The 16679-nt window shown below is 41.6% G+C and overlaps 2 protein-coding genes across 7 annotated transcripts in view; both read right to left on the bottom strand.

The window, feature by feature from the left end:
• ANKRD12 (ankyrin repeat domain 12) overlaps positions 1–649 on the bottom strand; it is a 117500-nt gene extending 116851 nt beyond the window's left edge. For all 6 annotated transcript variants that reach the window (XR_014807537.1, XR_014807536.1, XM_084964051.1 and 3 more), the window contains exon 1: positions 363–649. The gene's annotated coding sequence lies outside the window, so the exon portion shown is untranslated. The remainder of the gene's footprint in view (positions 1–362) is intronic.
• Positions 650–5124: 4475 nt separating this feature from the next.
• The window catches only part of NDUFV2 (NADH:ubiquinone oxidoreductase core subunit V2), a 33413-nt gene continuing 21858 nt past the window's right edge, over positions 5125–16679 (bottom strand). Inside the window, exons 7-8 of the mRNA NM_001097475.2 lie at positions 12720–12796; positions 5125–5280 (exon numbers count right to left, since the gene is read on the bottom strand). Coding sequence (NP_001090944.2) covers positions 5187–5280; positions 12720–12796 — 171 coding nt within the window. The 3' untranslated portion in view covers positions 5125–5186. The remainder of the gene's footprint in view (positions 5281–12719; positions 12797–16679) is intronic.

The following is a 16679-nucleotide window of genomic DNA, read 5'->3' on the forward strand; positions in this document are numbered from 1 at the left end:
GGCGGCCTCTTTGTACCAGCGTTTACTCAACGCTTGGGGATCCTGGAGCAGGCGTCGCACCGAGTTAGCCCAGCCGAGCTCCAGAAGCCCCGGCCCCGCGCGCCCGCCAAGCCGCGCCCGGACACGACCCCGCCGCGCACCCGGCGGCAGGGCCCCGGCCGGCGCGCCCCCCGCCCCGCCCAGCCCCGCCCCCTCCCGCCGCGCACCCTCGCACGCACACGCTCCGCGGCCCCGCCATGTTCCGGGAGCGGCGCGGCGTCCGTCCGCCCGGGCCCCCGCCCCCCCCGCCCGAGCAGCTCCCGCCTGCAGCGACTACGGCCCCCGTCCCGCTAGCGTGGGCGGGGCGGCGGGCACGTACCTACCTCGCTCTGCCGAGGGGACGGGAGCGGGCGCGACTGGGGGGCTCCTCCCGGGCGCCGGGGCCGGGGCTCGAAACCGCGCCCCTCCTTCCTCCTCGCCTGTCGCCACGCCCCCCTCGCCCTCACGGACCCAAGGCACGGCCGGCGCAGGAGGGTTTACCCCCTGTACGAGGGCCTCGGCGCGGCCGTCTCTGTCGTGGTCTTCGCTGTCGCCGTAACCGCCACGAACGCCGCCGAGGCCGGGCTCGAAAACATCTCCGGTCTCCGCCGTCCCTCACCACAGCCTGCTCGCTCCCCGCACAGCGCCGCCCGGCGATTGGCCGCGGCACGGGCACGTGACACGGCGGGCACGGGATGGGCGGCGTGACCGCCCCGCCCCCGCCCACCGCCCCTTCCGCTCGCCACCCCCCTCCCCGGGCCCGCCGCTGTGGCGGCGCCGCGAGAAGCTTCCCGAGCCGGGGGCGGGGAGCGGGGCGTACCAAATGGACGCGGGGGTGCGGGCCGGAACCCCGCGCGCCGCTGTCTTCTGCCCCAGAAGGGAGGGACCCCTGCGGGGAGCGGCGCGGGCGGAGGTCGCGCCCAGCGGCGATCATGGCCGTGGCTGTGACTGGCCACTTCTGGAAATGGCGGCGGAGGCAGCGGCGAGGAAGAAGAGGCTCTGTCCACAGAGGGTATTCACACGTTATTTTTGCGGGGCGGGAAGCCGAGTTAGCGAGCAGCGGGCCGGCTGGAGGCGGAGGCGGGTGTCCGGCCAGGCGGGCGTAGTGCGCCTGCGCGCCAGCCGGCCGCACCTGTGGGAGCAGGGACCCCTCGGGCCCCAGCCGCACCCCTCACCTGCTCCAAGCGGGGCCCTGGGCGCGCGTCCTGCAAGCGCGGCAGCGTGCATCTCCTGTGGGGATGGCATAGGCTTTGCAGTACGCCCCTCCCCATCGACACTTTCGGATGACCTTATCAGACGAGTTTAAGTGCATTTATCCTTTCCGAGAGGCCACCCACGGGAACTGCCCGGCTGTAGAAGAGCGCGTGGGGAGAACTCGCCGCCTCGGCACCCTGACTTCCTCGGGAGGTCAACCCGCGACAATTTGTACATGCCCTTATTTAACCACCAAAGGGATTACATAATCGGAGGGAAACCATTTCAGTCTGAGTTTCTTCAGGACGTTTTTTATTTACATCGAGGTTAATCCGCGAGAATTTGCGCATGCCTTTAACGACCAAAAGGGTTGTGTAATTGGAGGGAAACCATCTTCTCCCTATGGTTGTGGCCTTTAAAACTACAGCTGCCTTTGTGACTTAATGAGTGCATTTACAAATTTATGTCATTAAGTCAGCATATGATGTATTTCATACTTGACAGGAGGAAGCTGAATCCAAACATATAACTATATAAAGCACAAACTTGCATTAAAGATCATTATTTTTTCCTTTCCTAGGTTCCTCATTTCTCCCACATTCAGGTTCAGTATGACTAGTAAGAGAGCACCTTGTGGCTAGAAGTGGAACACTGTTACATTTAATTTGGATATTTATGGCTTGAAATACAAAGGAAAGAAACATACAAGTAACCAACTCTTTTCTGACTTCTCTTCAAATCGTTGATTCCTTGTCATAGGAAGTAGGTGGCTGTAACATTCGCTATTTCTACAGAGGTAAACGAGTTTCAGTTCAAAACTGAAAGGTAGCTAATCTTGAATTTGCTGAAATTAACCATAATTTAAGGCAAGTATACACACAACCTTATTACATAAAAAATCACTGAACACATGAAAAACTCAAAAGACAATCGTAATCCAAGGCACTGTGTTGACTACTTGAAGAGAGCACTATCTGTATATTAAAAAAAATTCATGTAAAATTAAGTTGGAAACAATTTTTTCTGTTTACAGTCACGCTTTTGGCATATGGAAGTTCCTCTGTTAAGGGTCGAATTGTAGCTTCAGCTGGAACCCACGCCACAGCCACTGCAACAAGGATGTAAGCAGCATTGTAGCTTACCTCAATGACCTATCTTAACCCACTGAGGCAAGGGATTGAAACTGCATCCTTACAGAGATAAGGTCGGGTCCTTAATGAGCTGAGCCCACAATGGGAACTCCAAAAAATTTTATTTATTTGTCTTTTTAGAGCCACATTCGCTGCATATGGAGCTTCCCAAGCTAGGGGTTGAATCAGAGCTGTAGCCACTGGCTGACGCCACAGCCCCAGCAATGCCAGATCCTAGCCAAGTCTTTGACCTACACCACAGCTCATGACAATGCCAGATCCTTAACCCACTGAGCAAGGGCAAGGATTGAATCTGAAGCCTCATGGATACTAGTCAGATTCATTTTATGCTAAGCCAAGCTGGGAACTCCCAAAAATTAAAAAAAAAAAATAAAGCTATTAAGATTATATGCGACAGTTATGAACCAACATTTGTTATTGGAAAGGTCCAAATGCGATTTATGAAGGGAAGAGGAGCCAATTTTCCTTTTCAGTATAAAACTAGAAGTATGAATAAATTATTATAGATACTGTGGTTAGAGGCCTCAAAAGAAGCTGGGACTAGTTGATTAGTAAATTGCTAAGGCTTTTAATTGTATAGTTCTGTCTTTGGCTCAAGTCCTGGAATCTATCTTCAGCAAGTGGGCAAAATAACTGGGTTTTTTCTCCCCCCATTTATTTAGTTCTTACTATTTCATTTATTTATTTACTTTTAGCTTCACCTGCAGCATGTGGTTCCCAGGCCAGGGAGTAAACCTGCACCACTGCAGCAAGCCACTGCAGTGACAATGCTGGATCCTTAACCCACTGTGCCAAGCATTAAACATCACTCTTAGCCAAAGTTAAGTATTATCACATTTATTTAGGGTTACTACTAGCAGACACTTAAAATGTGTATACTTGAGATATAACTAGAAGGCATCTGGAGAATTTACTTTCAACTTAGTTCTCTCACCTTTAGAATCAACTACTATTATGTTTGGCTACTACATCCAGTTATATCATTCAAAAAATTTGCCCTATTTCATGAATAAATGAAAAACACAATCTCTGATCATGGCTTACCATCTGATCATCTATAGATGTAATGCTTTTGCAGTGAATACTCTTATGACTGTTATGTGTTGTAGGATTTATAGGGCAGTAGCTCCATCCAGTTACAGCAAGTAATTCTGAGGAAATTTTAATCAGTCTGTTTATCTACACTTGGAATCTTCTTGGATTATAGTAAAGAACTTTTACCTGCCAGGTGTTTTTAAAAGCTAATCTTATAATTATTAAATTCTAATTATTAAAATAAGTGCTCTTGTATTAAAATTGAAAGGATTTCCAAAAGTTAATAGCCAGTGCTTATCTTGAAAACACAACTTATTTTATCACCCAGTATCTGAAACCTCCCACTCCTAACTTTTCATGTAGTTAAAAAAAAATTTGTCAGAGTGTAAGACACTTTTTACAATGGTAATTTTAATTTAATGAAGTACCTATGTGTTTTCATAATTTTAAATTAAAAGCTTAATAGCTAACAGATTATTTTTTAAAGAAATAAAAATAATAGTAAAAAGTAGTTGCCTGTGAGAAGACCTGAAGTCTCTAGGGCAGCAGGGAGGCATTTTCATTGTGTTACCTTGTACCACTTGAAAAATTACTGTTTACCTTCTTAGGTAAAAATAAAAAATTAATTTTTAAACACAGTCTTAAAAATAAATAATCATCACACTTAGTCTGTCATAAGACCAAGGCCAAATAGTGACTTTGAGAAATCCTGAAACAAATGGATTAGATTTATCCTTGAATTAAAGCTGCCTATTAATTTTTTTTCATGCAAAACTCATAGCTAGCTTCTTGAACATAATACACAAACTTTTATTCTTTCTTGTAAGTTGTAATATGTATTCATCTTATAAGCTGTAATATATGCTTGCAACTGAAAGGTGTATTTCACACATCCACTGATCTTCCTAACTGTATTTCCAATTTCTTCCCCAATTGGTTTTTGTATACTTGCAGGATCAGAATAGCCAAGATGATGTCAAGTGTTTTGTACTTTTCTACTTCAAAAATGATGAACAGGGAGTTCCCATTGTGGCGCAGTAGAAACGAATCCAACTAGGAACCATGAGGTTGTGGGGGTTTGATCCCTGGCCTGACTCAGTGGATTAAGGATCCAACGTTTCCATAAAACGCGGTGTAGGTCACAGATGTGTATGTGAGAAAAGCTGGACTAGAGAAATGCATAATAAAATGTTAATAGTGGGGCGTTCCCATTATAGTGCAGTGGAAATGAATCCGACTAGGAACCATGAGGTTGCGGGTTTGATCCCTGGCCTTGCTCAGTGGGTTGAGGATCCAGCGTTGCCATGAGCTGTGGTGTAGGTCACAGACATGGCTCAGATCTGGCATTGCTGTGGCTCTGGCGTAGGCCGGCAGCAACAGCTCCCATTAGACCCCCTAGCCTGAGAACCTCCATATGCCACGGGTGTGGCCCTAAAAAAGACAAAAAAAAAAAAAAAAAAAGATTTGGCTATGTTTTAAGATGGGGAGAGCAAAATGTGTTTGCAATTTGACAGAATTTTTACTTCACGATAACCTATTATTATTGATTAGTGACAGGGCAGTTGAAAATGGGTGATGTTGAAATAATTTTACTAGACTATGCAATGTCTTCATAGTTATTATTAGCTAAAGATAGCAGAAGACTTTAAAATGGTGCTCTGAAGTTCTGACATGGTGCCAGATTACCCCTAAGGTGTACACAGATGGAAATGAATAATATAAAAAATTTATGTAGACAGGAGGTTCATACTTTATTTCTCCAGTGACATATTTACAGCTGAATATAAATTAAAGGCCTGCTTGCACACCAAACCCAGGTCCTTTAGGTGGTTCAGTCAAAGAGGTAAGACCTCCAGCTGGCTCACAAGAGAAGCGTCCACTCCTGAAAGGAAAAGTAACATTAAATTAACAGTTAATGATTACCATTCATAAATCTTTACTTAAAAACATATTGTAATTGTTACCTCACAACAACCTGGTTAACTGTTTCTCCCCTAAGAATTAGGATGGATTATTTATTTTTATTTTATTTATTTGCTATTTATATAATGATTTTTTTATTGTAGCTGGTTTACAGTGTTCTGTCAATTTCCTACTGTACAGCATGGTGACCCAGTTACACATACATCTATAGATTCTTTAGCATGGATTATTTAATCCAAACATTAAAAATGCTGCTAGATTTTCTCTTCCTAAAATTAAATATAAAAACTCATATTTAAAAATATGAAATGTGAACAGTATAAAAATAACACTAAAACTAGTTCACTGAGCAGTGTACGTACATCACTAGCTCATTTATCGTTAGAACAATGCCATGATACTGACCAAAATATTTTACAGATATAGAAACCAAGTTTAGGGGATTCAGTATCTGCCCAAAAGATCAGAGCTAAGAACTACTGCAAAATACCCCAACTCCAAGAAGACATTAAAAAAAAAAAAAAAAAAGTTTTCATAAACTACAGCATTACATTTATTCTTTTATATTTGAATTTTATTTTGATTGAAATCCACTGTCACAGGGAATATACACTATATTTGGAAACACAAAAACTGGGTTCCTTGAATTCCCTGGTGGCTCAGCAGCTTAAGGACCCAGCATTGTCACTACTGTGGCATGGGTTTGATCCCTGGCCTGGGAACTTAAGCGTGCCATGGGTGCAGCCAACCAAAAGCAAACAAACAAAACTGGATTACTTAAGAGATGTGAAGATTTGAGAGGATGTCTTTCAGAAGCAGTGAGGACAAAAATCTGTCTTTATGGGGTTTTTTGGGTTTTTTTACTTTTATAGCTATACCTGTGGCATATGGATGTTCTTGGGCCAGGGACTGAATCCAAGCCACAGCTCTGACCTACATCAGATCCTTAACCCACTGCACCAGGCCATGCATCGAACCCACACCTCCCCAATGACTAGCCGCACAATGATGGAAACTCCTGTTTTGTGTTTTTAAAGGCTAAATTGTTAGTATTAATTTTTCAAAAACAGGTTCCAGATTAGGGTGGCTCCAACAGCCACACACACAAAAAAAAGGTAATAGGAACAGGTCCTCATGTAGTTCTATGAAGAGAGGCAGTGTATAAGTTGATGAACCCATCTTTTCACCCCCATACAAGACTTTCTCAGGATTATTTCACAAGATTATTCAAACTCAACCTCTGTTCTGTATGACCTCTGCTGCTGAAGCTCAGCTCAACACCCACTCCTATTTCACCCTATTCCCTGGCTTTGTTCATTTACCTTGTTTCTGCCACAGAATTTAGTTGAAGAACTTGTTCAGTTAAATCTTTCTATTCCCTCTGGCTTTGCCCTTCACATTCTGTCATCAATCTTATAAGTCTATTTTTAGAGCCCTAGAAAATCATTTGTTGAGGGGACAGGAAAATAAATGATCATTTATAAGATCTTTCAAGCTATTACATGATGCAAGTAATTAGGAAGTGTTATTAAAGAATACCTATGAAGTCAGCAATTAGTTAATATATTTACATTATAAGTTCATTATGGAAATCAGATCAAAAAGCAGTCACTGTTTGCTGTCAGAGCCTAAAATTAAAGTTGTAGGGCAAGTAGCAAAATGATACTTAACTTTAATAAAGAGTATTTCCCTGTGTAATTTTTAATTTAAGTATAGTTGATTTACAATGTTTTGCCAATTTCTGCTGTATCTGCAATTTTTTTTTAATGACCACACCCATGACATAGGAAAGTTCCCAGGCCAGAGGCTGAAGCTGAGCCACAGCTGTGACTATGCGGCAGCTCCAAGAACTCCAGGTCCTTTAACTCACTGAACTGAGCAGTGGATGGAACCCACACCTCTGCAGTGACCCCAGCCACTACAGATGGATTTTTTTTTTTTTTTTTTTTTTTTGCATTTTTTTAGGGCCATGCCTTTGGCATGTGTAAGTCCCCAGGCTAGGGGTGGAATTTAAGCTGAGCTGCCAGCCTACAACACAGCCACAGCAACAGCAGATCCGAGCCTCATCTTTGACCTACACCACAGTTCACGTCATTGCTGGATCCTCAACCCACTGAGTGAGGCCAAGGAGTGAACCCACATCCTCCTGGATGCGAGTCAGGTTCATAACCTGGTGACCCACAAAAGCAACTTCCTGCAGTTGGATTATTAACCCACTGTGCCACAGTGGGAATTCCTGTTTTTTTTAATGTCCACTGGCAATACAGCTACATCTAGTGCTCTTTGTCAATGAAATAATGGACTAATCAATAATTTTTTTTTGTCTTTTGTCATTTTAGGGCTGCACCCACCTATATAGCATATGGAGGTTCCCAGGCTAGGGATCTAATCGGAACTGTTGTCACTGGCCTACCCCACGGCAACTTGGGATCCCAGCCTCATCTGCGACCTACACCACAGCTCATGTCAACACTGTATACTTAACCCACTGAGTGAGGCCAGGAATTGAACCTGCATACTCATGGTTGCTAGTCAGGTTCTTTAATCACTGAGCCACAACAGGAACTCCTGGACTAGTCAATTTTGAAACTTTCATCTTCTTTACTAGGTTCATTCTTGTAGTTTAAGCTCAGCTACCCTCTTTAACAACACAAGGATTAAAAAGCTCAAATTCCTGGAGTTCCCGTCGTGGCGCAGTGGTTAACGAATCCGACTAAGAACCATGAGGTTGCGGGTTCGATCCCTGGCCTTGCTCAGTGGGTTAAGGATCTGGCGTTGCCGTGAGCTGTGGTGTAGGTTGCAGACACGGCTCGGATCCTGCGTTGCTGTGGCTCTGGCGTAGGCCGGTGGCTACAGCTCCGATTAGACCCCTAGCCTGGAAACCTCCATATGCCGCGGGAGCGGCCCAAGAAATAGCAACAACAACGACAAAAGACAAAAGATTAAAAAAAAAAAAAAAAAAAAAAGCTCAAATTCCCAGAACAATAAACAGAATTAATCATATATATACTACATTATCTCTTCACAGGTTTATGGAATTTCATATAAAAAAGTAAATTAAAAAATAATCTTGGAGTTCCCGTAGGGCGCAGTGGTTAACGAATCCGACTAGGAACCATGAGGTTGCGGGTTCGGTCCCTGCCCTTGCTCAGTGGGTTAACGATCTGGCGTTGCCGTGAGCTGTGGTGTAGGTTGCAGATGCGGCTCAGATCCCCCGTTGCTGTGGCTCTGGCGTAGGCTGGTGGCTACAGCTCCGATTCGACCCCTAGCCTGGGAACCTCCATATGCCGCAGGAGCAGCCCAAGAAATAGCAAAAAAAAAAAAAAAATAATAATAAAATAAATAAAAAATAATCTGGAAGTTCCCATCGTGGCTTAGTGGAAACGTATCTGACTCGTATCCATGTCCATGAGGACACAGGTTAGATCCCTGGCCTTGCTCAGTGGGTTAAGGATCTGGTGTTGCCATGAGCTGTGGTGTAGGCCAGTGGCTACAACACCAATTCAGCCCCTAGCCTGGGAACCTCCATATGCCACAGGTGTGGCCCTAAAAAGACAAAAAAAAAAAAAAAAAAGAATAATCTGGTCCAGTTTCCCACAGTTTGTTCCATGAAATTAGTCCCATTAACATACTTTAGGAAAAACGGGGGTTCCAGCCCTCTGTTATGCCTACCTGCAAACTTTCTCCTGCCCTCACCATTCACAAAATGCACAATATTAAAAAGGTTATAAAATCCTCCAGTAGAGCCTAAAAACTCACTACTAATCATATAACCTCCTCCCTATTTTATCTGTAAACATGCCTCAGAACACCAGCAAGGCAGTGATCTAGCCCTATCCATTCACCTGACAACCACGGTTTACACCAGGATTTTCACTTAGTAAGAAACAAAAAGTGATTTCCCTGGTATGCTTAAAATGCCATATATTAAATACCTTGTTCTCTTCATTACAATTCAAAAGGTGAATCTGATTTATCAGCCATTCCAACAACATTTACACATTCATCATTTTAACTCATTTACATTCTAGAAAACTTGGCCTTTGTACATTCTTTTATGGGTTTAAAAAAAGTACTTCTTGGAGTTCCTGGGGGTTGGATCTTTGGCCCTGCTCAGTGAGCTAAGGATCTGGTGTTGCCATGAGCTGTGGTGTAGGTCACAGACATGGCTCAGATCCTGCATTCCTATGGCTGTGGTGCAGGCCGGCAGCTGCAGCTCCAATTAGACCCCTTAGCCTGGGAGCTTCCATATGCCATGGGTGATGCCCTAAAAAGCAAAAACATAAAAATAAAAGAAAATTATTTTTTGCTAATCCATACTAAAAAACCTCTATTAGTAACTTTAAAGCAATTTTACAAATTATTTTCAGTACTTTAATTGAAAATAAGAACAATGTCTAGCATGCAAATATTTATTAACATCAACATAAAGACCATCAGTTTAATATTTTCCTTCTAGCCATCATTTACCAAAAATAATAAAAAAGCATTTCTTTTATTATTAACCACAGAGATAGCAATCTTTATTAATTCTGGCCAGAGTACACCTGATGGTGGCACTGAGAAATCAGTTACTACTGAACCAGTTTAATTTCTCTCATTAATCAAAAACTCACAACTAGCTGCTCTTTCAAATATTTAAGCAGAGAGCTTTATTGCACAAATACTAATAAAAAAGAATTAGCTTTGATTAACTTAAAGAATAACTGTAACTGTACTTTTTTTTATTACTATTATCACAGTCTCTCTCAATATCCAAGAAATTAACTTGGGGAAGGAGAAGGAAAATTGTTTTCATATGCTGGGAAGACATTCTACAATTACCATGTCCAAGTACAATCTTTACATATACCACTGATGGATGCTCTGCAATTACTTAAAGCTAAATAGATTTATTTCAGCTTCTTAAATGAGACGTAATAAGTAGGAAATAAAAATAGGTTGAGAAACCAATAATTCCCTAATCTATTCCCTAAATTCCAAACTCAGATCTCCCTTTCAGCATTCCACCATGGATGTCCAAGTAAGCAACTCAAACTTAGCATGTCCAAAACAAAGTGACTTTTCTTCCTCAAACCTGCTCTACCCCAAATCTCCATTTTAGTTAAAGGAAACACTGAGATGCTCAGACCAAAAAACTAAAAATCACTCATAATTCCTCTGCCCCACAACAACCACTAATTTAAAGTATACTTTACACAGCAACTAGGATGATAATTTTAATAGGATCACTCATATCATTCCCAAATTACCTGGGTCCCCATCTACCTCTCGGACATCTTCTACCACTTTCCTTCATCACCTCACTTCAAATGATACTGTTACTTATTTTTCCTCCAGGATCTTAGTACATCCTCTTTCTCCTCCCTCTGGAATGCTGTTCCTTAAGATCTTTGGTTCCTTTGGGCCTATTACTCAGGTCATTAAATCACCACCTGAGAGAAGTATCTCCTGACTAAATGTACTCCGATCATTCTCTAGCCCCTAACCTGTTTATTTTTCTTCATTGTTTTTTGGTTTTGTTTTGTTTTGTTTGCTTTTCACCCACACTGGCAGCATATGGAAGTTCTCAGGCTAGAGGCTGAATCGGAGCTGCAGTAGCTGGCCTACGCCACAGCCACAGCAGATCTGAGCCTAGTCTACAACCTACACCACAGCTCACGGCAACGCCAGATCCTCAACCTATTGTGTGAAGCAAAGGGACTTGCATCCTCATGGGTATTAGCTGGGTTTGTTACCACTGAGCCACAAGAGGAACTCCTAAATGGCAATTTTTACTCCTAAAAATGTTTTAAGTATAACCCATGAAAGTAAGAAACTATGATGAGAATGCCAAACCTCTTAAGCAAATTCAAGTGTTGGAAGAAGTGTATGTTTCTTAGGGGCCAGCTTGCCTTTACTATAAACTAAAGTTATCCTGAACTGACCTCTTTTTCTTATTAGGTGGTGTTATTATTTCTTATTAGGTAGGGTCTGCCAGAACAATGGCTGAGTACTTCTCAGTACTTCTTGCAGACTACAGAACCATGCATAACCTCCTGAACTAATAATTCAACCCCAGAGAACTGTTTATAACAAAAAGTAGGAAGACATCAAGTTCACAACTGAAAGAAGAATAATTAGTATAATACAACTACAGGATAGGTGCAAGCTGGATAAACACTGCTTATGTTGAAAAAGGTCTAGCCATTCTGAATGACTAAGTACAATTTAATGGTGTAATGTATCTAAAGGCAGAATTGCTATAACTAAGTTGTATTGTTACGAGAATGTCTGGAACAAAGAAGACAATGCTCTGCACTGCTCAGTACGTATTTCCAAGTACTGGGATTAGTTTAAGTGTCACACTAAGAGCCATTAGCCAACTAGAAGACTTACAAAGGAGAAAGACCAAAACTATGTCACAAGAGGAAAATCAATGAAACAACCGTGGATATTAAACCTGAGAAAAAGATATGTGGAAGATGAGATAGGTATTTCATGTACAAAAGAGTTGTCATTTGGAAAAGATAAAATTATCTTGGGTGTGACTCACAGAGAACAGATTTGTTGTTGCCAAGGTGGGGTGGGTAGAAGATGGTGGACTGGGAGTTTAGGGTTAGCAGATACAAACTATTATATATAGGATGGATAAACAACAAGGTCCTGCTGTAGAGCACAGGGAACTACATTTAATATCCTATGATAAACTGTAATGGAAAAGAGGATGAAAAAGAATATATATATGTGTAACTGATTCACTGCTGTACAGCAGAAATTTATACACCACTATGAATCAGCTACATCAATTAAAAAAAAATCTTGTATTTGTTCAAAGGATAGAACCTTTGGTCCTTTAGGTAGAAATAAGAGGGAAGACAGACTTTGGGTCAAATTCTGGCAGAATGAACTTTTATTAAACAGTGGAATAGATTTCAATTTGTAGTAAATTTCCCTTCTCTATAAATATCCAAGTAGATACCATGATTATCTGATAGCGTTTTAAGAGAGGGGAAAAAAAATCTCTCTGCTTAAAATGACAAGTTGATTTAGGTACTATTCAAGGCTCCTGAAAAACTCCTATGAATTTAGGGTATGCAATTTTTAAAGTTAAGTTTGGGAGTACTCTGTGGCTCAGCAGTTAATGAGACCAATCAGGATCCATGAGGATTCGGGTTCAATACCTGGCCTAGCTCAGTGGATTAAGGATCGGCGTTGCCGTGAGCTGCGGTGTAGGTTGTAGACGTGGCTGGAATCCCATGTTGCTGTGGCTCTGATTCGACCCCTAGTCTGGGAACTTCCATATGCCATAGATGTGGCCTTAAAAAGCAAAAAAAAAAAAAAAAAAAAAAAAGTTTGTATGAAAGACTAATTTAGATTTAAGCCATTAAAATTGATTAAAAAGAAATAAAAGGATACCTTGGCCCAGGTTTGGGGATTTTGCCAGCCTTGAGTTCATCAATAATTTCTTCAATATCCTTAGGTGTCAGATCCTCCTAGAAAAAAAATTTAATAGTCTTATTAAAATGACATATTATTGAAGTCAGCATAAACCCCTAACACCAGTTTGTTATTTGTCTCAGTCCTCAAGTTAGTTACCAAGGTAGTGGCATCTGAGTAATTCCTATATATAATATATACTGCTAAATGCATTATGAAATAGGAGCTTTAGCTGAAGAGGTGATACAGAGCAATGCTTTGAAAGGAAACAGTTCTGCATTCGAGTTCAAGTTCCAATGCTTACTAACTAGCTAGCAATCTTAAACAAGTTACTCAGCTTCCCCAAGTTTACTTCTTCATTTGAAAACCTACTTCAACAAAAACCAAGGAGGAGGCATAACTCTCCCAGACTTCAGGCAATATTACAAAGCCACAGTCATCAAGACAGTGTGGTACTGGTACCAAAACAGACATACAGACCAATGGAACAGAATAGAGAACCCAGACACCAATGGTCAATTAACCTTCAACAAAGGAGGCAAGAACATAAAATGGGAAAAAGACAGTCTTTTTAGCAAATGTGGCTGGGAAACCTGGACAGCTGCATGTAAATCAATGAAACTGGAACACACCCTCACATCATGCACAAAAATAAACTCCAAATGGCTTAAAGACTTACTCATAAGACAAAACACCATCAAACTCCTAGAAGAGAACATAGGCAAAACATTCTGACATCAACCTTACAAATGTTTTCTCAGGTCAGTCTCCCAAAGCAACCGAAATAAAAGCAAAAATAAACCATTGGGACCTAATCAAACTGACAAGCTTTTGCACAGCAAAGGAAATTAAAAAAAAAAAAAGATATTTGACAGAATGGGAGAAAATAGTTTCAAATGACGCAACCGACTAGGGCTTAATCTCTAAAATATACAAACAATTTATACAACTCAACAGCAAAAAAGCCAACAACCCAACTGAAAAATGGGCAAAAGACCGGAATAGACAGTTTTCCAAAGAAGATATATACAGATGGCCAAGAAGCACGTGAAAAAATGCTCAACATCCCTGATTATTAGAGAAATGCAAATCAAAACTACTGTGAGGAACCACCTCATAACAGTCAGAATGGCCATCATTAATAAGTCCACAAATAACAAATGCTGGACGGGGTGTGGAGAAAAGGGAACGCTCCGGCACTGCTGGTGGGAATGTAAGCTGGTACAACCACTATGGAGAACAGTATGGAGGTACCTCAGAAAACTACATATAGAACTACCAAATGACCCAGCAATCCCACTCCTGGGCATATATCCAGGCAAAACTTTCCTTGAAAAAGACACATGCACCCATATGTTCATTGCAGCACTATTCACAATAGCCAAGATATAGGAACAACCTAAATGTCCATCTTGACAGATGATTGGATTAAGATGTGGTGTGGTATATATACACAATGGAATACTACTCAGCCATAAGTAAGAACAAAATCATGCCATTTGCAGCAATATGGATGGAACTAGAGACTCTCTTACTGAGTGAAGTAAGTCAGAAAGAGAAAGACGAATGCCATATGATATCACTTATATCTGGAATTTAATATAGGGCACAAACGAACCCTTCCACAGAAAAGAAACTCATGGACTTGGAGAACAGACTTGTGGTTACCAGGAGGGAGTGGGAGGGACTGGAGCTTGAGGTTAACAGATGCAGACTATTGCCTTTGGAATGGATTAGCAATGAGATCCTGCTGTGTAGTACTGGGAACTATGTCTAGTCACTTATGATGGAGAATGATAATGTGAGAAAAAAGAATGTATACATGTATGTGTAACTGGGTCACCATGCTGTACAGCAGGAAAAAAAATAATGTATTGGGGAAATTAAAGAAAAAACCCACTGAAAAAAGAAAAAAAGAAAACCTACTTCAGAGGGTTTTGAAGATTAAAAGAAAAAAACGTATAAAAGAATAGTGCCATGCACATGCTCAACAACTGCTCTCCTTGAAGAAACAGTGAGATATCAATAGTAATAATGAGCACTAGCACTCACAGTAACTTAAAAGTAGATGCCTAGGCAGTTCCCGTTGTGGCACAGTGGTTAACAAATCCGACTAGGAACCATGAGTTGAGGGTTCAAATCCTGGCCTTGCTTAGTGGGTTAAGGACCCGGCGTTGCTGCGAGCTGTGGTGTAGGTTGCAGACGCAGCTCAGATGCTGCGTTGCTGTGGCTCTAGCATAGGCCGGCAGCAACAGCTCTGATTAGACCCCTAGCCTGGGAACCTCCATATGCCGTGGGAGCTACCCTAGAAAACGCAAAAAGACAAAAAAAAAAAAAAAAAAAAAAAAAAAAAAAAAAAAGAGATGCCTAATATCTATCCCTAAGCTAAAGATCCAGTACCTCAATGATAACGTCTTTCTTTCCCAGGTGAAATTCACCCTGTTTTAAACTTCATTTTCAAATGGAAAAGTAAAAACCTTATTTTTGACACATTTATTTTAATGATCCTGATACTCCAATTCCCATCTCAACCAGAGCAGCTCTGTATTTTGGATACTGTGCACCTGTATAAAATTCTTACCTCATGAAAGGGTTCTGTTATTTAAATTAACAAGTACAATTAAAACACACAGGAGTTCCCGTCGTGGCGCAGTGGTTAACGAATCCGACTAAGAACCATGAGGTTGCGGGTTCGGTCCCTGCCCTTGCTCAGTGGGTTAAGGATCCGGCGTTGCCGTGAGCTGTGGTGTAGGTTGCAGACGCGGCTCGGATCCCGCGTTGCTGTGGTTCTGGCGTAGGCTGGTGGCTACAGCTCCAATTGGACCCCTAGCCTGGGAACCTCCATATGCCGTGGGAGCGGCCCAAGAAATAGCAACAATAACAACAACAACAACAACAACAACAAAAAGACAAAAGACCAAAAAAAAAAAAAAAAAACACACAGACACACTCCTGCACCTAGCTGCACCCTAGGTTTAATCAAAAGACAGTACAAACAGAATGGGGCAAAACTAAACTAAGAGAAAAATGCCTAAATTACATTATATCCCCTCTCCCCTCCAAAGCTGTTAAGTACTTAAAATGTTGTTAGGCCCCTGGTTTTATGCTAGAGAAATCATGATTCAATACTGTATCTTCAGTGCCTAGCCACATAAAAGGTCTTTAATATGTGTTGAATGATTAAACATTCATAAAAATAAAAAGCTGTTTTCAAACTGCTTAGGGTTCAACGGTTGCCCAGTACCTCAAATCTAGAAGAAACCTTTAAATTTGTCTAATGATTTTATGCCCAAGCCAACTCTTCAGTATAAAAATGATAAACGAATAATGACATTCCTTGCAATATATGAATTATGTACACATAGGCACTTAGGGGTTTTGGTTTTTTGTTTTGGCTGTGCCATTTTTTTTCCTTTTCAGCTGCACCCACAGCCTTTGGAAGTTCCCAGGTCAGGGACAGAATCCAAGCCAGAGCTGCAACCTATGCCACAGCCGTGACAATGCCAGATCCTATGTGCCAGCCCTCTGCAGAGACAAGCTGGATCATTAACCCACTGTGCTACAGTAGAACTCCTAACTGTACCATTTAAAAGCAAGTTGTAGACATCTTAGCACTTAATCCCTAAAACTGCAGCAGATATTTCCTAAGAATATTTTTAAATGTTCTTAAATAATACCATTAACACACCCAATTAAGTAATAACAATAATTCCTTAATAAAACAAATGTCAAATCTACATTCAAATCTCCCCAAGCATCCTCTAAATGTATTTGATTTTTTTTTTCCTAAGCAGGATCCCATCAACGTTTACATGACTATTTCATTTTACGTACTCGTCAACTGAGATCCGTTACAGTTAAATACCTTACCAAAGACCATACCACTAACTGAAAGAAACACTTGCATAAATCCATAGGCTACTTCACTAATTTATTTAT

The sequence above is a fragment of the Sus scrofa genome, chromosome 6, assembly GCF_054392235.1.
Source record: "Sus scrofa isolate SSC_HxYL_T2T_F1_AM1 chromosome 6, Sscrofa_HxYL_maternal_Yorkshire_Landrace_v2.0, whole genome shotgun sequence".
Classification (NCBI taxonomy): domain Eukaryota; kingdom Metazoa; phylum Chordata; class Mammalia; order Artiodactyla; family Suidae; genus Sus; species Sus scrofa.